Raw genomic sequence first — 17,430 nt, 5'->3', positions numbered from 1 at the left:
GTGCGGTGATAGCTGACTCCCACCGGAGGGCGCGCTAGACAGGTGAGCACCTTGCTCCTCTTCTCAAGACCAGGGGTGCAATGAGGGCCGTTTCTCACCAGAGGGTGCCCTAGTCATGCTCACCGTCCTCCTTTCCTCAAGACCAAGGGGTGCGGTGACCACTGATTGCCACCAGATGGTGGTCTAGCTGTGTACATGATCCTCCTCTTCTCAGGTCCAGGGGATGCAGTGACCAATGTTTCCCACCACATGGTGCTCTAGGCCTGCACATGATCTTCCTCATCTCAGGACCAGAGAGGTGCAGTGACCACTGCTTCCCACCAGATGGTGCTCCAGGTATGCACACTGTCCTCAAGACCCTTGGCGTCCCACCAGCCCCGCCCCTGGACCGCTCACTTCCTGCTCCTGCCCCACCCCTGCAGTGCTCCACTCCTCCTCCTAGCCTGTAGCTGCAGCTACTTCTGCCCAGGACCCTGGAAAACTTGAAGCCCTGATGAAGTGTCCCAAAGCCTCAGTGCCAGAGACAGACCAGCCTCTGTTTGGTCCTGCTGCAAACTGTAGTGTCCGAACCCCAGAGCAGTCTTGTCCCAGTGTTACGGGAAAAAAAGTCCACTGTTCAGACAGCCTCACTTAAAAAGATGACTTTCTTGGGGAAGTGGAGAGCTAACCGGCCAGGGACACAGCACAGACTCGGGAGCTGAAACTGCGACCCCGAACAACCCACAAGCTAGGGTTTTTAAAGGCAACATCCATGCCTGGCCACGCACAGGTGGCCAACGGGATTGTAACACCACATAAGGGTTGCATGTTTATGTCCGTGGCTGGTGGGTTACAGTCCGACTCCTAGGAACTGTTTGAACTAACCTATCATTCTGGCTTGCATTGGCGGGCAAATTTGGGGTCCCCACACAAAGCAAGTGGATATTCTTACTCTTGGGGTTTGTATATTCTGGAAACATGATGTTATAGGCCCTGCATCCTTGAAGCTGGGGGCTGTTACAAAGACAGCTACGGGAGCTTTATTACAGAGATAGCTACAGGAGGATGCACAATGTGCACACCGAGGCATCGACTCCCTTGAAGCAGGAGGCAATCGATCACGGGGTGGAATGCACAACGTTGCACGGCAGGCACCGTTCTAATTGGGCAGGGTATGACATAGGGGGGAATTCCATGTGAAATAGGTTTTAAGGTCTCCCTTCGTGGCCTCTCTTTGTTTTTAGTAAAGGGTCAGCTTCTCGGCTTAGTTTTCCTCACACAGTCTGGGACCTTAACAGTCTAGGAGACCCTTTGCCCTACACCAGCTCTCAGTGAATTCTGTGTCAGCTCAAGCCAGCAGTCAGGGCCAGCAGTGATCTGCTGGGTGCCAGGAAGGAGATGGGGCTCCAGAGGAGCCCCATCAATAGGGAGGTAAAATATGGAGGTAGAGGCTGCCAGCAGAGGCAGGAACATTGTAATGGGTTGTGTTCCCAAAGTTCATATAGGGATGCTCTCATCACCCAATACCTGGGAATGTGACCTTACATGGAAATGGGCTTTTGGCAGGAGATCAACTCCAGTTCCTGTTGTTATTGTGCCCCTAAAAGGGGGAAATCGGGTCCCAGAAATGCACCCAGGGATGATCCTCTGCAGAGACGTCACTCTGCTCTCACAGGCTCAGAAGCTGAGAGAAGACCTAGAACTCACAGTGCCTTGTACCTCCTGAGGGAATGTGGCCCAGAAGACACTTATTCCATGCTGCTAAACTTCAGAGCTATGAACACAGATCTCTAAACAACCCAGTCTGCAGTGGTGTGTCATAGCAACCCTAGACCCTAATGTATTTTTAAATCCTTTATAGTATAAATCAGTTATAGCTAATCATTATCATCTAGTTAAGTATCATTTAAGACAGGGAGGATGTTAACACTAAAATCCAGTCCTCACATATCCCCATAAAAGCATTTTACATTTTGTGGAACTTTTCAATGTGCACTGCAATGTACTAGAGGTTAATAGATCAGGGGCTGGGAAGGTGGCTCAGTGGTAGAGCGCTTGCCTTGCATGCCTGAGGCCCTGGGTTCGATTCCCCAGCACCACATAAGCAAAAAGCCGGAAGTGGCGCTGTGGCTCAAGTAGTAGAGCGCTAGCCTTGAGCTGAAGAGCTGAGGGACAGCGCCCAGGCCCAGAGTTCAGGCCCCATGACCAGACCAATATATATATATATATGTTTCAGGTCCTAGTTGTTACTGTAATACATCCATGGTATTCATTTCATTTTGTGTTTTATTTGAAGCAACTCCAAATCTGGGCTCTGACCATTTTCCCAGAATGGAGTCAGACAGAACCACTTCACCTGTGCGCTTTCTCAGCTTCAGGGTGCCGGGACTCATAGTCCATAGGACGTGGCCTCTGCATGACTTCTATGCCACAGGTCCTGAGGCCAGGAGGCCAGTGCACATACGCCTAGTATGCCCTCTGGTGGGAATCGGGACCCACTGCACCCCGAGTCCTGATGAGAGGACAGTGTGCAAGCCTAGGGCGCCCTCTGGTGGGCATCAGATGAGGACAGTGCACAGGCCGAGAGCGCCCTCTGGTGGGCATGTGCTCACTCCACCCCGGGCCCTGACAAGGACAGTGCACAGACCTTGGGCGCCTACTGGTGGGCATCAGTGCTCACTGCACCCCGGGTCCTAATGAGGACAGTGCACAGGCCTAGAGCGCCCTCTGGTGGGCATTAGTGCTTACTGCACCCCGGGTCCTGATGAGAACAGTACACATGCCTAGGGCTCCCTCTGGTGGGCATTAGTGTTCATCGCACCCTGGGTCCTGATGAGGACAGTGCACATGCCTAGAGCGCCCTCTAGTGGGCATTAGTGTTCACAGCACCCTGGGCCCTGATGAGGACAGTGAACACTTAGAGCGCCCTCTGGTGGGCTTCACTGCTCACCGTACCCCGAGTCCCTATTAGAGGACAGTGCACATGCGCCTAGTATGCCCTCTGGTGGGACTCGGGACCCACTGCACCCCGAGTCCTGATGAGAGGACAGTGTGCAAGCCTAGGGCGCCCTCTGGTGGGCATCAGTGCTCACTGCACCCCCGGGTCCTGATGAGGACAGCGCACAGGCCCAGAGCGCCCTCTGCTGGGCATTAGTGTTCACCGCAGCCCGGGTCCCGAGGAGCGCAACTTCTTGAAAAGATCCAGTGGCCTTTGCTTTCACAGCTATATGTTTATAGCACAAGTCGTTAGCAGCATATGTGTTTAATTACCCCATTAAGCTGCACACTACACTCCTTTTGAAAGAAATAACTTTATTTACTTATTGTGCCTCATTCACAAGAGTTATGGTTTGGATAAGAATTTCCTACACAGGCTCCTGTGTTGAATGCTTACTCTCCAGGTGTGGGACATTTTCAAGGGCTCTGGAAACTTAGGGAGATGGGGGCCTAGCTGAAATAGTTCATGGGCACTACTGGGCCTTGAACGCGGGGCTTAGGTGCAGTCCATCCCTGAGCTTTTTCACCCGAGCCGGCACATTAGCGCTTGAGCAATGGCTCCACTTCCAGCTTTTGTTTCAGTTGTCAATGGAAGGTAAGTCTCAAGGCTTTTTCTGCCCTATCTGGATTTGAACTCTCAAAGCCTCCTGAGTAGCTAGAATTTCAAGCATGAGCCACAGATGCCCTGCACAAGCCTCAACTCTCAAAAGATTCTGCCCCACAACATTGCTAGACAAGGGACCAGGCCTCTGTCACAGGACCTTTGGAGACAAACCACATCCAAACCACACCAGTAACCATTCATGGTTATAACTTAAGACTTAAATTATTACAGTTTTTATGTTTTTCCTCATTGTAGAATCTCCTAGAAGACTCAGCAGATCCAATGACAGGAAAAGAAATGAATTTGTCAGTCTCTGAAGGTTTAGAGTATATCCATTAACCTCTAATCTTCATGTAAACCAGAAGATATGCAGTTTCCTGCCTATAAGAGAAATTTATCAGCATAGCAAAATTAAACATTTACAATGAAAGGCTATATGTATTTTTGGGTGGGTTGTGGGACTTGAACTCTGGGCCTGGGCACTGTCCCAGCTCAAAGCGAGGGCTCTACCACTTGAGCCATAAAGCACTTCTAGTTTTCCTGTAGCCAGTTACTTGGAGATAAGAGTCACAAACATTTTCCTGCCCAGGCTGGCTTTGAACCGCAATCCTCAGATCTCAGCCTCCTCAGGAGATAGGATGACAGGAGTGAGCTACCAGTGCCTAGTGAGGGGATATATTATTGATTCACAATAGGACCAAATTTCCAGGATAATGAAGCAAACCTTCATCTACCTAACCTGTCCGTCTCATCAAAGGGAAAGAAAATAGTGACTTGGGAAACTAACCTGCAAGTTCTTATTAGCTAACGTACAAATCATGGACAGCATGGTGCTAACGGCTCATGCCTGTGATCCTAGCTACTCAGGAGGCTGAGATCTGAGGGTCATGGTTCAAAGGCAGCCTGGACAGAAAAGTCTGTGAGACTCTTATCTCCAATAAACTACTCAGAAAAAGCTGGGAAGTAGCACTGTGGTTCGAGTGGTACAGCATTAATCTTGAATACAAAGAGGCTCAGGGATAGCACCCAGGCCCTGAGTTCAAACCAGGACTAAAAGGAAGAAGAAAGAAAGAAAGAAAGAAAGAAAGAAAGAAAGAAAGAAAGAAAGAAAGAAAGAAAGAAAGAAAGAAAGAAAGAAAGAAAGAAAGAAAGGAAGGAAGAAAGAAAGAAAGAAAGAAAGAAAGGAAGGAAGGAAGGAAGGAAGGAAGGAAGGAAGGAAGGAAGGAAGGAAGGAAGGAAGGAAGGAAGGAAAAGAAGGAAGGAAGGAAGGAAGAAAGCAAGCAAGGAAGGAAGCAAGGAAGGAAGGAGGAAAGGACCAGGGACAGACATGTTATGGGACTATAAGCCAACTCCAACCCTGTTTTTTGTAAATAAACTTAATTGGAACATGGCCACTTACATTCATTCATTCACGTGCTGTCTGTGGCACCCTGCATGTTGCAAGGGCAAAGCTGAGTAACAGCTACAGAAGCTATGCTCCAAAACCCTAAGTACTTTCTCTCTAACTTGTACAGAGAAAGTTTGCTAACCCCTATTCTAAATCACAGGGGAATGAATAACCAAAAATTGGCTAAGAACAGGCACCTAAGAGAAATTTTGAGAATAAATAAAAGGAAAACATAAAAAGTAGGTAAAAGGAAGATATCAAACATAAACTCCACCTAATCCATTAATTATGAAATCAAACCTCTGATGTAGCTGAATATCACCTGGTACAAACACCATCACCCCCAATACCACCTCCAGTACCTACACTGTCACCCCCAATACCACCTCCACTACCTACACTGTCACCTCAATACCACCTCCACTACCTACACTATTACCCCCATACCATCTCCACTACCTACACTGTCACCTCAATACCACCTCCACTACCTACACTGTCACCTCAATACCACCTCCACTACCTACACTATTACCCCCATACCATCTCCACTACCTACACTGTCACCTCAATACCACCTCCACTACCTACACTGTCACCTCAATACCACCTCCACTACCTACACTGTCACCCCCATACCACCTCCACTACCTACACTGTCACCCCAATACCACCTCCAGTACCTACACTGTCAGTTCCATTTCCACCTCCAGTACATATAAAAATCTCTGCCTTAACTTTATCCAGCTTTTCTCTCTAGGTTAATGACTACGTCAGTATCATGTCCTGATGCTTACTGAGAAAGAGAAGAGTGGTCCTGGCCCCTGGTCTTCTGGGCACCACTGGCTCACACTTGTAACCCTTGTTATTCAGGAGGCTTAGATCAGAGAATTCAGGTTCAAAGCCAGCAGAGCAGAAAAGTCTTTGATACTCTTATCTCAAATTAACCACACAAAAGCAGGCCGTGGAGTTGTGGTTCATGTGGTCGAGCACTAGCCTTCAGTGAAAAAGCTCAATGCCTAGGCCTAGACTTCAAACCCAAGAACCAGCACCAAAAAAAAAAAAAAAAAAGAGCACATGGTCTGGTGTGAGGGGAAAAGTCGCAAAATCAACAAACATTTTGAAGTGTAATAAAGGAGGCCTGCTCAAAAAGCAACGAAAGCAAATAAGATAGCCCTGCCTTTGGAGCTCCAGCGGTGCAATCGGTTAGCGCGGTACTGATAAGATAGCCCCGCCAATCCGCTGGGGCCCATCAGTAAAGCTTTGCGCAGTAGGAAAGACCGTGATTATCAAAACACCACTAGGCACTTGCTCAGAAGATAAATTAGGACAGGGTCATAGAGACCAGAAAATACAGGTACACAGTTACAGAAGATGATGGACATGGTATTGGGACTTATGCCAGTGCTTTACTTAAGTCTAAATTCTGAGGGAAGTGTGGTGCCAGGGATGACTGCTGAAAGATGAGGCTGAATGGTAGTCAGTGGGGACTCTCGGATAAAGGCAATAGTTCATCCGTGCAGATTTCATAAAGCTCCAAGAACCCAGTGGACTCCATTCCCCCGAGTGCTTCTCTTACCAGCGGTAGTGATGATTTCCATAGGCACACTGGACGTCTTCCCAGGACACCTGGAAGAACATCACAGACATCAGCAGCTGGTTGGCAGCTGCTATTACGTGTGGACAGAACAGGGGACACTGTAATGTGCCCTGTTAGACCCCTGCAGAGAATGGAGAAGCCCACCCTGGCGACCACACAGCATCAGAGCATCTGGTGACACAACGCCGTGCATCCTGAGACCCTCTGTGATGTCCCCACTCACCTTGAAATGCTTACACCTATCCCAGAGTTTTACACCTTGCATCTTTAACGTCTCGCTCCACAGACGTTTCCTACAAAGCATAAACCTTCAAGGTACGGGGCTAAGAGCACTAGAAACCTAACACTGACACAAACAGATGCTTAGAAAGCAATAAACCATGGCTGGGAAGGTGGCTCAGTGGTAGAGTGCTCGCCTAGCATGCATGAAGCCCTGGGTTCCATTCCTCAGTACCACATACAGAAGAAACCGGAAGTGGCGCTGTGGCCGAAGTGGTAGGTAGAGCACTCACCTTGAACACAAAGAGGCTGGGGAACAGCACCCAGACCCTGAGTCTAAGCCCCAAGACAAGCAAAAAAATAAATAAATAAAGCAATAAACCTAGAGAATGGCTTTGAACCACAAAACGCCCCAGCTCCTACACACAAACTACAAGACCATAATGCGTCTTCAACTCTGAGCTGAGAATTCAGAGAAGGAGGAAAGTTTAGATGATGGTTCTCACCCAACAAACATTGGAGTCATTGAAGCAGAGCCATCTTCCATCCGCTGGATTCCGAATGTAGGCACAGTAATGACCGACGTCTGCCATCCCTACGTGGGCTATCACAGCGAAGAGTTCATACTGTGCTTCACGCTGGAAGAGGACAAGGCTGTAAGCGACCCATCCCTCCTTTCCCAGCCCTGGTCTTTAATGAGGAAGCATATTTGCCAGGCACTTGTTTACTGCCTGCTCTAGGCCCGGCACTGACACTTCCAAGGAGCTCGAAGAAAAGACCTTGACCTGCAGAATCTCACAGCTAGTTGAAGAGAAGCATCACAAACCAGAACTGTGATGCCTGTGTTATATCAGACGCACGACCAGTAAGTGGGGGATGTTCAATTTTTGCCAAGTGGGAACTCTGAGGAGGTCTCTGTTAACAGTGCAGAAGGGTTTTTTAACATTGGCAGACAAGTTATCGGAAGGGAATTTGTTTTGGTTTGGTTTGGGGGGGGAGGGGTTGTGAACTTTTTGTTTCACCTTGGTTTCTTCTTTGTTTTTGTTGGTTTGTTTTGGAAGTTGCGGTTTGAACCCAGGGCCTCCTGCGTGCCAGGCAGGAGCCTTACCATTGAATCACGCCCCTAGCTCTGTTTTGTGCTGTTTTTTCCTTCCCCAGGCAAACGTCTGGAACATGATTTCCCCCGCTTCAGGCTTCCTATGATTAATGGGCTGATAGACACATGCCACCATCTGAACAGAAGACATAGTCTGAAAGTCTTCAGTTTGAGGTTAATGAAACTGTGAGAAATATGAGGTGACATTCAAAAAGGTGAGGAGAAGAAATGGAACTAGAATATCCACAAAACGGTGATAGAAAAGAACCCGAAAACGGACAGTGAAATGGCAGGACAGAAACCTTACAAAGACAGTAGGACACGAAGAGGAATGTTACAGACGCAAAGTCTCTACTACATGTGTCCATGAAGTCTTCCTTCCATTCCCTCAATATCTTAGAAAACTGTTTAAAAGAAAAGGGAACATTAGTAGTGAGAGTTTGGGCTGACTTTTTTGTTAGTCAAGAGTATTTCTTTCTTTCAAAAAAAAAAACCATAGCAGCAGAAACCCAACAGTGGTTATTAGGGGTTGTAATGAAAGATGCTGATCAAAGCGCACAAACTTCCAGTTAGACGGGAGGAATGGGTTTCAGAACAATGTCATACAGTATCGATGTGTTCCACACCGGAAAATGCTTTTAAAGAATTTTTACATACGCTCACCACAAAGACACAGGTGAAGTGATAAGTATGTTGTCTAGCTTGAGCTAATCTTTCCAAAATTTGAGGATGGGTGCGGTTGCACACCTATAATCCAGGTTCTCCAGAGGGGGAGATCAGAAAGGCTGTGGACAAAGTCAGCCTGGCCAGAAAGCTAGTGAGACTCCGATCTCAACAGACAAGCCAGACACAAGTGCACACCCGGAAGCCTGTCCCTGGGAGAGGCAGAGGTAGAAGAGCAGTCCAAGGTCAGGCCTGGACAAAAACAAACCACTGCCTGATAACAGAACTCAAGCAAAAAGGCCCAGCGGCTTGGCTCAGATGGTGAATGGCGATGTGCTTGCTACAGGCCCAGCGTGACACATTAGTCAGTGCCAAGACCACAAGACACCATTCCTCCGGCATGCGTACGTCACAGCACCACACTGAAATCCCTACACACAAATACTTTCCATGTGTCAACATTGGAAATAAGGCAGGTTTGTCCTGAATCTTTAAAGAAACTAACACTAGGAACAGCAAAGGCTTGTGGTGACATTGTTATAATGATAACCCCAGCACGGACCCCGGGGGACCACATGGTCATTAAAATCAATAATGCTTAGAAAAAAACAAAAACAGCCTTTCTTTTATTTGTGAGGCAGGGTCTTAACTGTGTAGCTCACACTGGCCTTGAACCAATGCCCCTCTGGTCTACGTCTCCCGGCCGCAAAGAAGATAGGCACGTGCCAACATACTGGCTGAAAAATAAATAAATAAATTGAATTTAAAATGTTTTTAAGCCCTCTGCCTTGAATATGCCTTTGCCTCTGTGACTCGCAGCAACCTGAGGCCAGCCTGTCCTCGGTGCGGGCCCCGCCTAGCCCGCAGAGGGCACACTTCCTCAGACAGAGCAGTGCTCAGAGGCTGAGCTCACCACGCCTGGCTCCCCTCCCGGGGGCGCTGCGCACCCAGCACAGGGCTGCTCCGAGCCCTCACACTGTGGAGGTGAGCTGAAGACCAAATCGCTAACCCGGGCCTGGGGAGCCTGAACCAGGGGAGTCACCAGTCGGTGCCATCTAGCAGTCGAGGGGTAAGAGCGCTGAACCTGGAGGACGCCGCGTCTGGTAGGATCGATCCAGAACACCTCACCTGCTCTGCGTCCTCAGTGAAGTCTTGATGCTCAGCCAGAAGAACCTGACTGAGATCCAAGCGCTGAGGGAAGTGCAGCAAGTGGCAGACTTTCTCCGTCTGTGAGTTCCGAATGGAGAATCGCATCAGGTGAAGGGTCAGGGTTTGGGGCAGATGCGTCATCCTCAAGACCTGCAAAAGCAAAACTCACTGTGAGACGGGGCCCCGAGGCGCTTGCGGGAATATCCTGAGACACGCCGGGCCTGGTGGCTCGTTCTCCTCCCCGGGGGGAGGGGTGCGGGGAACACACTGGGGAGCTGAAGGCTTCCATGGCAGAATCCATTCCTCTCCCCGGAGACTCAGGGGACGCTTGGCCGGCACAGCACTATGGACCTCAGACAAAAGCCGTGAGCTGCTCAGGGCTCCGCAGAGGTGCCTGGCCCTCAGAAACTAGGAGTCTGCTGTAGGGAGCGTCTCTAAAACCAAAGAGGAAACCCCACCGCCCCCACCCAGCCCCATGCCGTCACCTGCCACTCCTGGTGGAAGACTGTGGTCAAGAAGCGACATCCACAGCCCCGTCTATGAGAAGCCCGAGGGTCTGAACTAGCCTCACCCACATCCCACCCCATGCGCCATCAGGAAGGGTCCGGAAGTGTCTGGAAAGCCGTGGCCCAGCAACAGCCCGCCCCGGAGACGCATCTGAACCTGAGGGTGGGCACCTGGCTTCCACGCGTCTTCGTCCCGCAGGCCTCGCAGAACCACTTGCTCTTGCTGGCTAACTCCCTGGGGTGGAAAAAACAGCGCAGGGCCTCCTCTTGCCGGCGGAGGCCGCAGGGAAAGGCCGCGTCAGCAGACCCTTTCCATGGGCACGCGGCCACCCCACAGGTGAGGGCTGAGCTCCGCTGCAGGTTCCCCCACAGTCCCCCAAGCACCCCACTAACAGCGCTACATCTGTCAGGATCTTCCACCCACTGGACGAGAAAACACAAGGAGCCCTGGTTAATACGAGGGTGAGAAAATGAGAAACAGGATAGAACTTCTGCTGCTGCTCAAAGAAATTGGCCACCTAGAGCCGTGCAAGTGAAACAGAGTTGTTAGTGTCCGCGGGTGGAAGGACACGGGGAACTGGCATGGCGGGGGGAAATGGCATTGCTGGGCGACCCTTTCTCACCCAGTCTCTCACCAGTGTTTTCAGAGGCTTTGCGTCCACGTCATAGAGAGGGAGGGAGAGGGTCAGCATACTGCTGTTCCTACTGCTCTCTCTGGTACAGAGGAGGCAAACCAGGGACTCCTTCACCCGGATCGTGTACAGGGCCTGCAGCCTCTCTACCTGCAAGAAGGCGCCAAGGACGGGTGAGGCTATGGCCACAGTTGGACCTGTTGGACTGACGAGCCCTGACGCTCCCGGCAGGTACCGGGAAGGACACCAGGAACCGTGGCAAGCGGTCTCCACGGATCCCTTACTACAAATGCACAATGGTGAGCGACCTCTACAGGTCCTGGGATTCCAGCTTCAGCTCTTACCAAGTCCACATCATCTATTTGATCCTTAAGAAGGTTCCAGAACGTGAGGTAGAGCTGAGCAGCATCGTGCTGGACAAACACTGGTTAAAAAAAAGGAACAGCACATCAGTGCGTTCGCTGGACAAGTCCCATGTCCTCACGACCCCTAGCTACGTGAACACTCACCACCTTGCCTTTGACTCTCCCAACTTCCAAAAAAGGTCAGGAGGTACCACATGTCAGGCGCTCAGGTAGGGAGAAGCATTCTTGGTGGTGGATTTGACAGCGCCTCTTAAACTTAAGCCTCGGGAAGGGAACAAGGCTGTGCTCTACGCACTCTGAAGGGTATGGTACACCGGCAGCCTCAGTGGAGGGGGAAAGGCTTGCCACAGAAAAGCCAGAGCAGGAGCTGAACTCCCTGAGCGGCGCAGAGAGGTGGGCACATGCTGACGGGCCGGCCGGGGGCTGCCGGGCATGCCCCGCCTGGCCCCACTGGATTCCGTAGAACAGACCAGCTCCAGGGACTCTCCAGAGCACAGGAGCGGCGCCTCCTCGCTCCATCCGCTGCTCTGTTCCCAGCTTGCACCTGGCCAAGCCAGAACTCTGAAGGGAGGCGCAGACCACCAGATGGAGCGCCAGACGGCATTTCTTCTCAGCAAAGAAAAAAAATTACTCCTTTTTTTTTTTGCTTTACTTTTTTATTTATTTATTTATTTTTGGGTCTGGTTGTGGGGCCTGAACTCTGGGCCTGGGCGCTGTCCCTCAGCTCTTCAGCTCAAGGCTAGCGCTCTACCACTTGAGCCACAGCGCCACTTGCGGCTTTTTTTCTTTTTGCTTCTGTGATGCTGAGGAATCGAACCCAGGGCCTCAGGCATGCAAGGCAAGCGCTGTACCACTGAGCCTCCATATTCATACCATATCCATAACCCCAACCCATCCCACAGAGTTCTTCCTCACACATTCCCTAACCCTAAACCTTTCCTGGACCCTTACTCTAACATTTCCTCAAGTGCATCCCCAACCTCACCCTTTGTCTACCATATTTTCCCTACACCCTTTCCTGACCTTAAGCCTGACCTATTCCCATAATCCAAATGCTAGCCCTAACCTCACCAGATTGATAAAATCCTAACACTGACAATGACCCTGACTCTGACCCTAACCCCCAACCCTAGCACATGCTCCAACATGTACCCTATCAGTTATCCTAACACATACCTTACTCTAAAACCCTAAACTGTACCACATACCCTAATAAGTACCCTAACAAATATAGTAAACAGTGTCACATTCTATCAAGTACCCTAACAAGTACTGTAAACCATACAGGCACATTTACGTACACCCTATCATCTACCTCAAATTCACCTTACCGCATACCCAAACACGTGCCCTTAATTAACCCAAACCATAACCCTAATATACACTATAGCGTATACTTTAACCCTAACACATACCCTAACTCTAACACGAACCCTGACATATACCATAAACTTCATTCTAACTCACACACATGCCATAACATACACTCTAAACGCTAAAATGTGTGGTAACAATGACTCCTACATGCACTCTAATACATGCAAGTACTCTTATAGTTAGGTAAACTAGCATGTACCCCAAACATACCATAATACATACCTTAACTCTAAGCCAAACCCTAACAAATGCTCTAACATGTACCCTACTGGTTAACACAGACCCTAACCATTATCATGTACTGTAAAGCTTACATATACCCTAACAAGTACCCTAAACTTATCCCAACATACTTCCTAACATGTTGCCTAACCCAAACCATAACTGTAACCTTAACACACAACCAAACACATACTGTAACACACACTCTAAACATTTTCATGTATCCTAACAAGTACTCTAACATGTACTTCAAGTCATACATGTGCCCTAGCATGTGCACAAAACATACCCTGTTTGCTAACTGTACTCTAAACCCTAACAAGGACCCTAACACTTATTCAAAACCATGCAAATACCCTTAAATACACTCAAACTTGTACCTTAAAGTAACCCAATGTACACCCTAATATGTGCCCTGACTTTAACATGTATTTTAACCCCAACAGATTTCCCAATAGTACTCTAACACATTAAACATACTCTAGACACGCATATAATAACAAATACCCTAACACATATTCTATAAAGCGTACAGGTAACCTTACATGTACCCTGAATGTACCCTAACATACTCTAACTCTGACCTTTACATATACCCCAAGTACCTTGACACATACTTAAAAAAATTAATGTACCCTAACATGTGACTCAACCATATCCTAACATGTACCTTCACCCTAACGAATCCCCTGTGAAGTATGCTAACTCTAATACATACCCTAATATGTGCCCTAACACACATTCTACCATGTACCGTAACCCTAACAAATCCCCTATCAAGTGCCCTAACTCTAACACATACATGGACATGGACTCAAACACATACCCTAATATGTGCCATCACTTTCACATGTATGTTAAACCTAACAGATTCCCAATATACTGTAATACAATAAACATGCTCTGGACACGAACCCATATGGTAACAAGTACCCATTCACATACTCTCTAAATTGTACCTGTACCCTGAATGTACCCTAACAAACTACAACTTCACATTTACCCTAAACGTAGCACATACCCTAATAAATACTCTAAATTCTAATACATTGTCCAAACCATACAGGTAACCGTCTTATGTGTATCCCAAATGTGTAACCTGACACATACATGTACCCTAACATATACTCCATCACACACCCTAATATGTACCCTGACTGACATCCATACACCACTCACTTCTCCTTTGCCACACCCCTCCTGTGCTCTGCCTCCCCACAAGCCCCACCTCTGGACTCATTCTTGCCCCACCCCTATCATTCTCTGCCCCTACACAAGCCCCGCCCCTGGACCCCTCACTTCCATGCTCTGCTCCTCCCACAAGACTAGAGGATGCAGTCAGCACTGAATCCCACCAGAGGGCGCTCTGGGTGTGTGCACGGTCCTTCTCAGGACCAGGGGCTGCAGTGGATAAAGTAGAGTGAAGTGTTGAGCTTTAACGCTTTCTTAATTGATGGCTGCTTTTAAGAATGATTCCCACCAGAGGGCGCTCTGGGTGTGTGCACTGTTCTTCTCAGGACCAGAGAGTGCAATGAACACTGATACCCACCAGAGGGCGCTCTGGGTATGTACACTGTCCTTCTCAGGACCAGAAGGGGCAGTGAGCACTGATTCCGACCAGAGGGCGCTCTAGGTGTGCACACTGTGCTCCTCTTGTCCTGGCCAGGTATGCAGTGTTCACTAATTCCCACCTGATGGTGCTCTAGGTGTGTGTACTGTCCTCCTCAGGACCCCAGATCCTCCCACAAGCCCACCCCTGCACTGCTCACTTCTTGCTCTGCTCCGCCCACAAAACCAGAAGATGCAGTGAGCACTGATTCCCACAAGAGGGTGCTCTAGGCTTGCACACTGTCCTCCTCTCCTCAGCACCTAGGGTGCGGTGATAGCTGATTCCCACCCGAGGGCACGCTAGACAGGTGAGCACCTTGCTCCTCTTCTCAAGACCAGGGGTGCAATGAGGGCTGTTTCCCACCAGAGGGTGCCCTAGTCATGCTCACCGTCCTCCTTTCCTCAAGACCAAGGGGTGCGGTGAGCGCTGATTCCCACCAGATGGTGGTCTAGCTGTGTACATGATCCTCCTCTTCTCAGGTCCAGGGGATGCAGTGACCAATGTTACCCACCAGATGGTGCTCTAGGCCTGCACATGATCTTCCTCATCTCAGGACCAGAGAGGTGCAGTGACCACTGCTTCCTACCAGATGGTGCTCTAGGTATGCACACTGTCCTCAGGACCCTTGGCGTCCCACCAGCCCCGCCCCTGGACCGCTCACTTCCTGCTCCTGCCCCACCCCTGCAGTGCTCCACTCCTCCTCCTAGCCTGTAGCTGCAGCTACTTCTGCCCAGGACCCTGGAAAACTTGAAGCCCTGATGAAGTGTCCCAAAGCCTCAGTGCCAGAGACAGACCAGCCTCTGTTTGGTCCTGCTGCAAACTGTAGTGTCCCAACCCCAGAGCAGTCTTGTCCCAGTGTTACGGGGGGAAAAGTCCACTGTTCAGACAGCCTCACTTAAAAAGATGACTTTCTTGGGGAAGTGGAGAGCTAACCGGCCAGGGACGCAGCACAGACTCGGGAGCTGAAACTGCGACCCCGAACAACCCACAAGCTAGGGTTTTTAAAGGCAACATCCACGCCTGGCCACGCACAGGTGGCCAACGGGATTGTAACAGCACATAAGGGTTGCATGTTTATGTCCGTGGCTGGTGGGTTACAGTCCGACTCCTAGGAACTGTTTGAACTAACCTATCATTCTGGCTTGCATTGGCGGGCAAATTTGGGGTCCCCACACAAAGCAAGTGGATATTCTTACTCTTGGGGTTTGTATATTCTGGAAACATGATGTTATAGGCCCTGCATCCTTGAAGCTGGGGCCTGTTACAAAGACAGCTACAGGAGCTTTATTACAGAGATAGCTACAGGAGGATGCGCAATGTGCACACCGAAGCATCGACTCCCTTGAAGCAGGAGGCAATCGATCACAGGGTGGAATGCACAACGTTGCACGGCAGGCACCGTTCTAATTGGGCAGGGTATGACATAGGGGGGAATTCCATGTGAAATAGGTTTTAAGGTCTCCCTTCATGGCCTCTCTTTGTTTTTAGTAAAGGGTCAACTTCTCGGCATAGTTTTCCTCACACAGTCTGGGACCTTAACAGTCTAGGAGACCCTTTGCCCTACACCAGCTCTCAGTGAATTCTCAGTGTCAGCTCAAGCCAGCAGTCAGGGCCAGCAGTGATCTGCTGGGTGCCAGGAAGGAGATGGGGCTCCATAGGAGCCCCATCAATAGGGAGGTAAAATATGGAGGTAGAGGCTGCCCAGCAGAGGCAGGTACATTGTAATGGGTTGTGTTCCCAAAGTTCATGTATGCATGCTCTCATCACCCAATACCTGGGAATGTGACCTTATATGGAAGTAGGCTTTGGCAGAAGATCAACTCCAGTTCCTGTTGTTATTGTGTCCCTAAAAGGGGGAAATCGGGTCCCAGAAATGCACCCAGGGATGATCCTCTGCAGAGACGTCACTCTGCTCTCACAGGCTCAGAAGCTGAGAGAAGACCTAGAACTCACAGTGCCTTGTACCTCCTGAGGGAATGTGGCCCAGAAGACACATATTCCATGCTGCTAAACTTCACAGCTATGAACACAGATCTCTAAACAACCCAGTCTGCAGTGGTGTGTCAGAACAACCCTAGACCCTTATGTATGTTTAAATCCTTTATAGTATAAATCAGTTATAGCTAATCATTATCATCTAGTCAAGTATCATTTAAGACAGGGAGGATGTTAACACTAAAAACCAGTCCTCACATATCCCCATAAAAGCATTTTACATTTTGTGGAACTTTTCAATGTGCACTGCAATGTACTAGAGGTTAATAGATCAGGGGCTGGGAAGGTGGCTCAGTGGTAGAGCGCTTGCCTTGCATGTCTGAGGCCCTGGGTTCGATTCCCCAGCACCACATAAGCAAAAAGCAAAAAGCCGGAAGTGGCGCTGTGGCTCAAGTGGTAGAGCACTAGCCTTGAGCCGAAGAGCTGAGGGACGGCGCCCAGGCCCAGAGTTCAGGCCCCACGAGGGGACCAATACATATATATATTTCAGGTCCTAGTTGTTACTGTAATACATCCATGGTATCCATTTCATTTTGTGTTTTATTTGAAGCAACTCTAAATCCGACCCTGATCATTTTCCCAGAATGGAGTCAGACAGAACCACTTCACCTGTGCGCTTTCTCAGCTTCAGGGTGCCGGGACTCATAGTCCATAGGACGTGGCCTCTGCATGTCTTCTATGCCACAGGTCCTGAGGCCAGGAGGCCAGTGCACATACGCCTAGTATGCCCTCTGGTGGGAATCGGGACCCACTGCACCCCGAGTCCTGATGAGAGGACAGTGTGCAAGCCTAGGGCGCCCTCTGGTGGGCATCAGTGCTCACCGCACCCCGGGTCCTGATGAGGACAGCGCACAGGCCCAGAGCGCCCTCTGCTGGGCATTAGTGTTCACCGCAGCCCGGGTCCCGAGGAGCGCAACTTCTTGAAAAGATCCAGTGGCCTTTGCTTTCACAGCTATATATTTATAGCACAAGTCGTTAGCAGCATATGTGTTTAATTACCCCATTAAGCTGCACACTACACTCCTTTTGA

At 49.6% G+C, this 17,430-nt stretch overlaps 1 protein-coding gene across 1 annotated transcript; it reads right to left on the bottom strand.

The window, feature by feature from the left end:
• Positions 1-3,280: 3,280 nt before the first annotated feature.
• LOC122101684 (ubl carboxyl-terminal hydrolase 18-like) lies at positions 3,281-10,784 on the bottom strand. The gene is made up of 6 exons (XM_042672159.1): positions 10,779-10,784; positions 10,372-10,623; positions 9,674-9,844; positions 7,293-7,424; positions 6,547-6,596; positions 3,281-3,961 (listed from the first exon to the last, which is right to left on the bottom strand). The coding sequence occupies exons 1-6, from the start codon at positions 10,782-10,784 to the stop codon at positions 3,916-3,918; spliced, it is 657 nt and encodes a 218-aa protein (XP_042528093.1). The 3' UTR covers positions 3,281-3,915.
• Between the last annotated feature and the right edge of the window lie 6,646 nt (positions 10,785-17,430).

Source organism: Dipodomys spectabilis, unplaced genomic scaffold (genome assembly GCF_019054845.1).
Source record: "Dipodomys spectabilis isolate Male_0828 unplaced genomic scaffold, ASM1905484v1 ptg000671l, whole genome shotgun sequence".
NCBI lineage: Eukaryota > Metazoa > Chordata > Mammalia > Rodentia > Heteromyidae > Dipodomys > Dipodomys spectabilis.
Note: the sequence above shows the minus strand (reverse complement) of the source record. Positions and strands in the feature narration are given on the sequence as shown.

What these genes read in the sequence shown, in the direction of transcription:
- LOC122101684 (XM_042672159.1), bottom strand. An exon ending in TCACTGAGGACGCAGAGCAG is followed by an intron (nt 7,425 to 9,673) that starts GTGAGGTGTTCT and finishes GTCCTCTTCCAG; the next exon opens with CGTGAAGCACAGTATGAACT. An exon ending in ATGACTCCAATGTTTGTTGG is followed by an intron (nt 6,597 to 7,292) that starts GTGAGAACCATC and finishes ATGTTCTTCCAG; the next exon opens with GTGTCCTGGGAAGACGTCCA.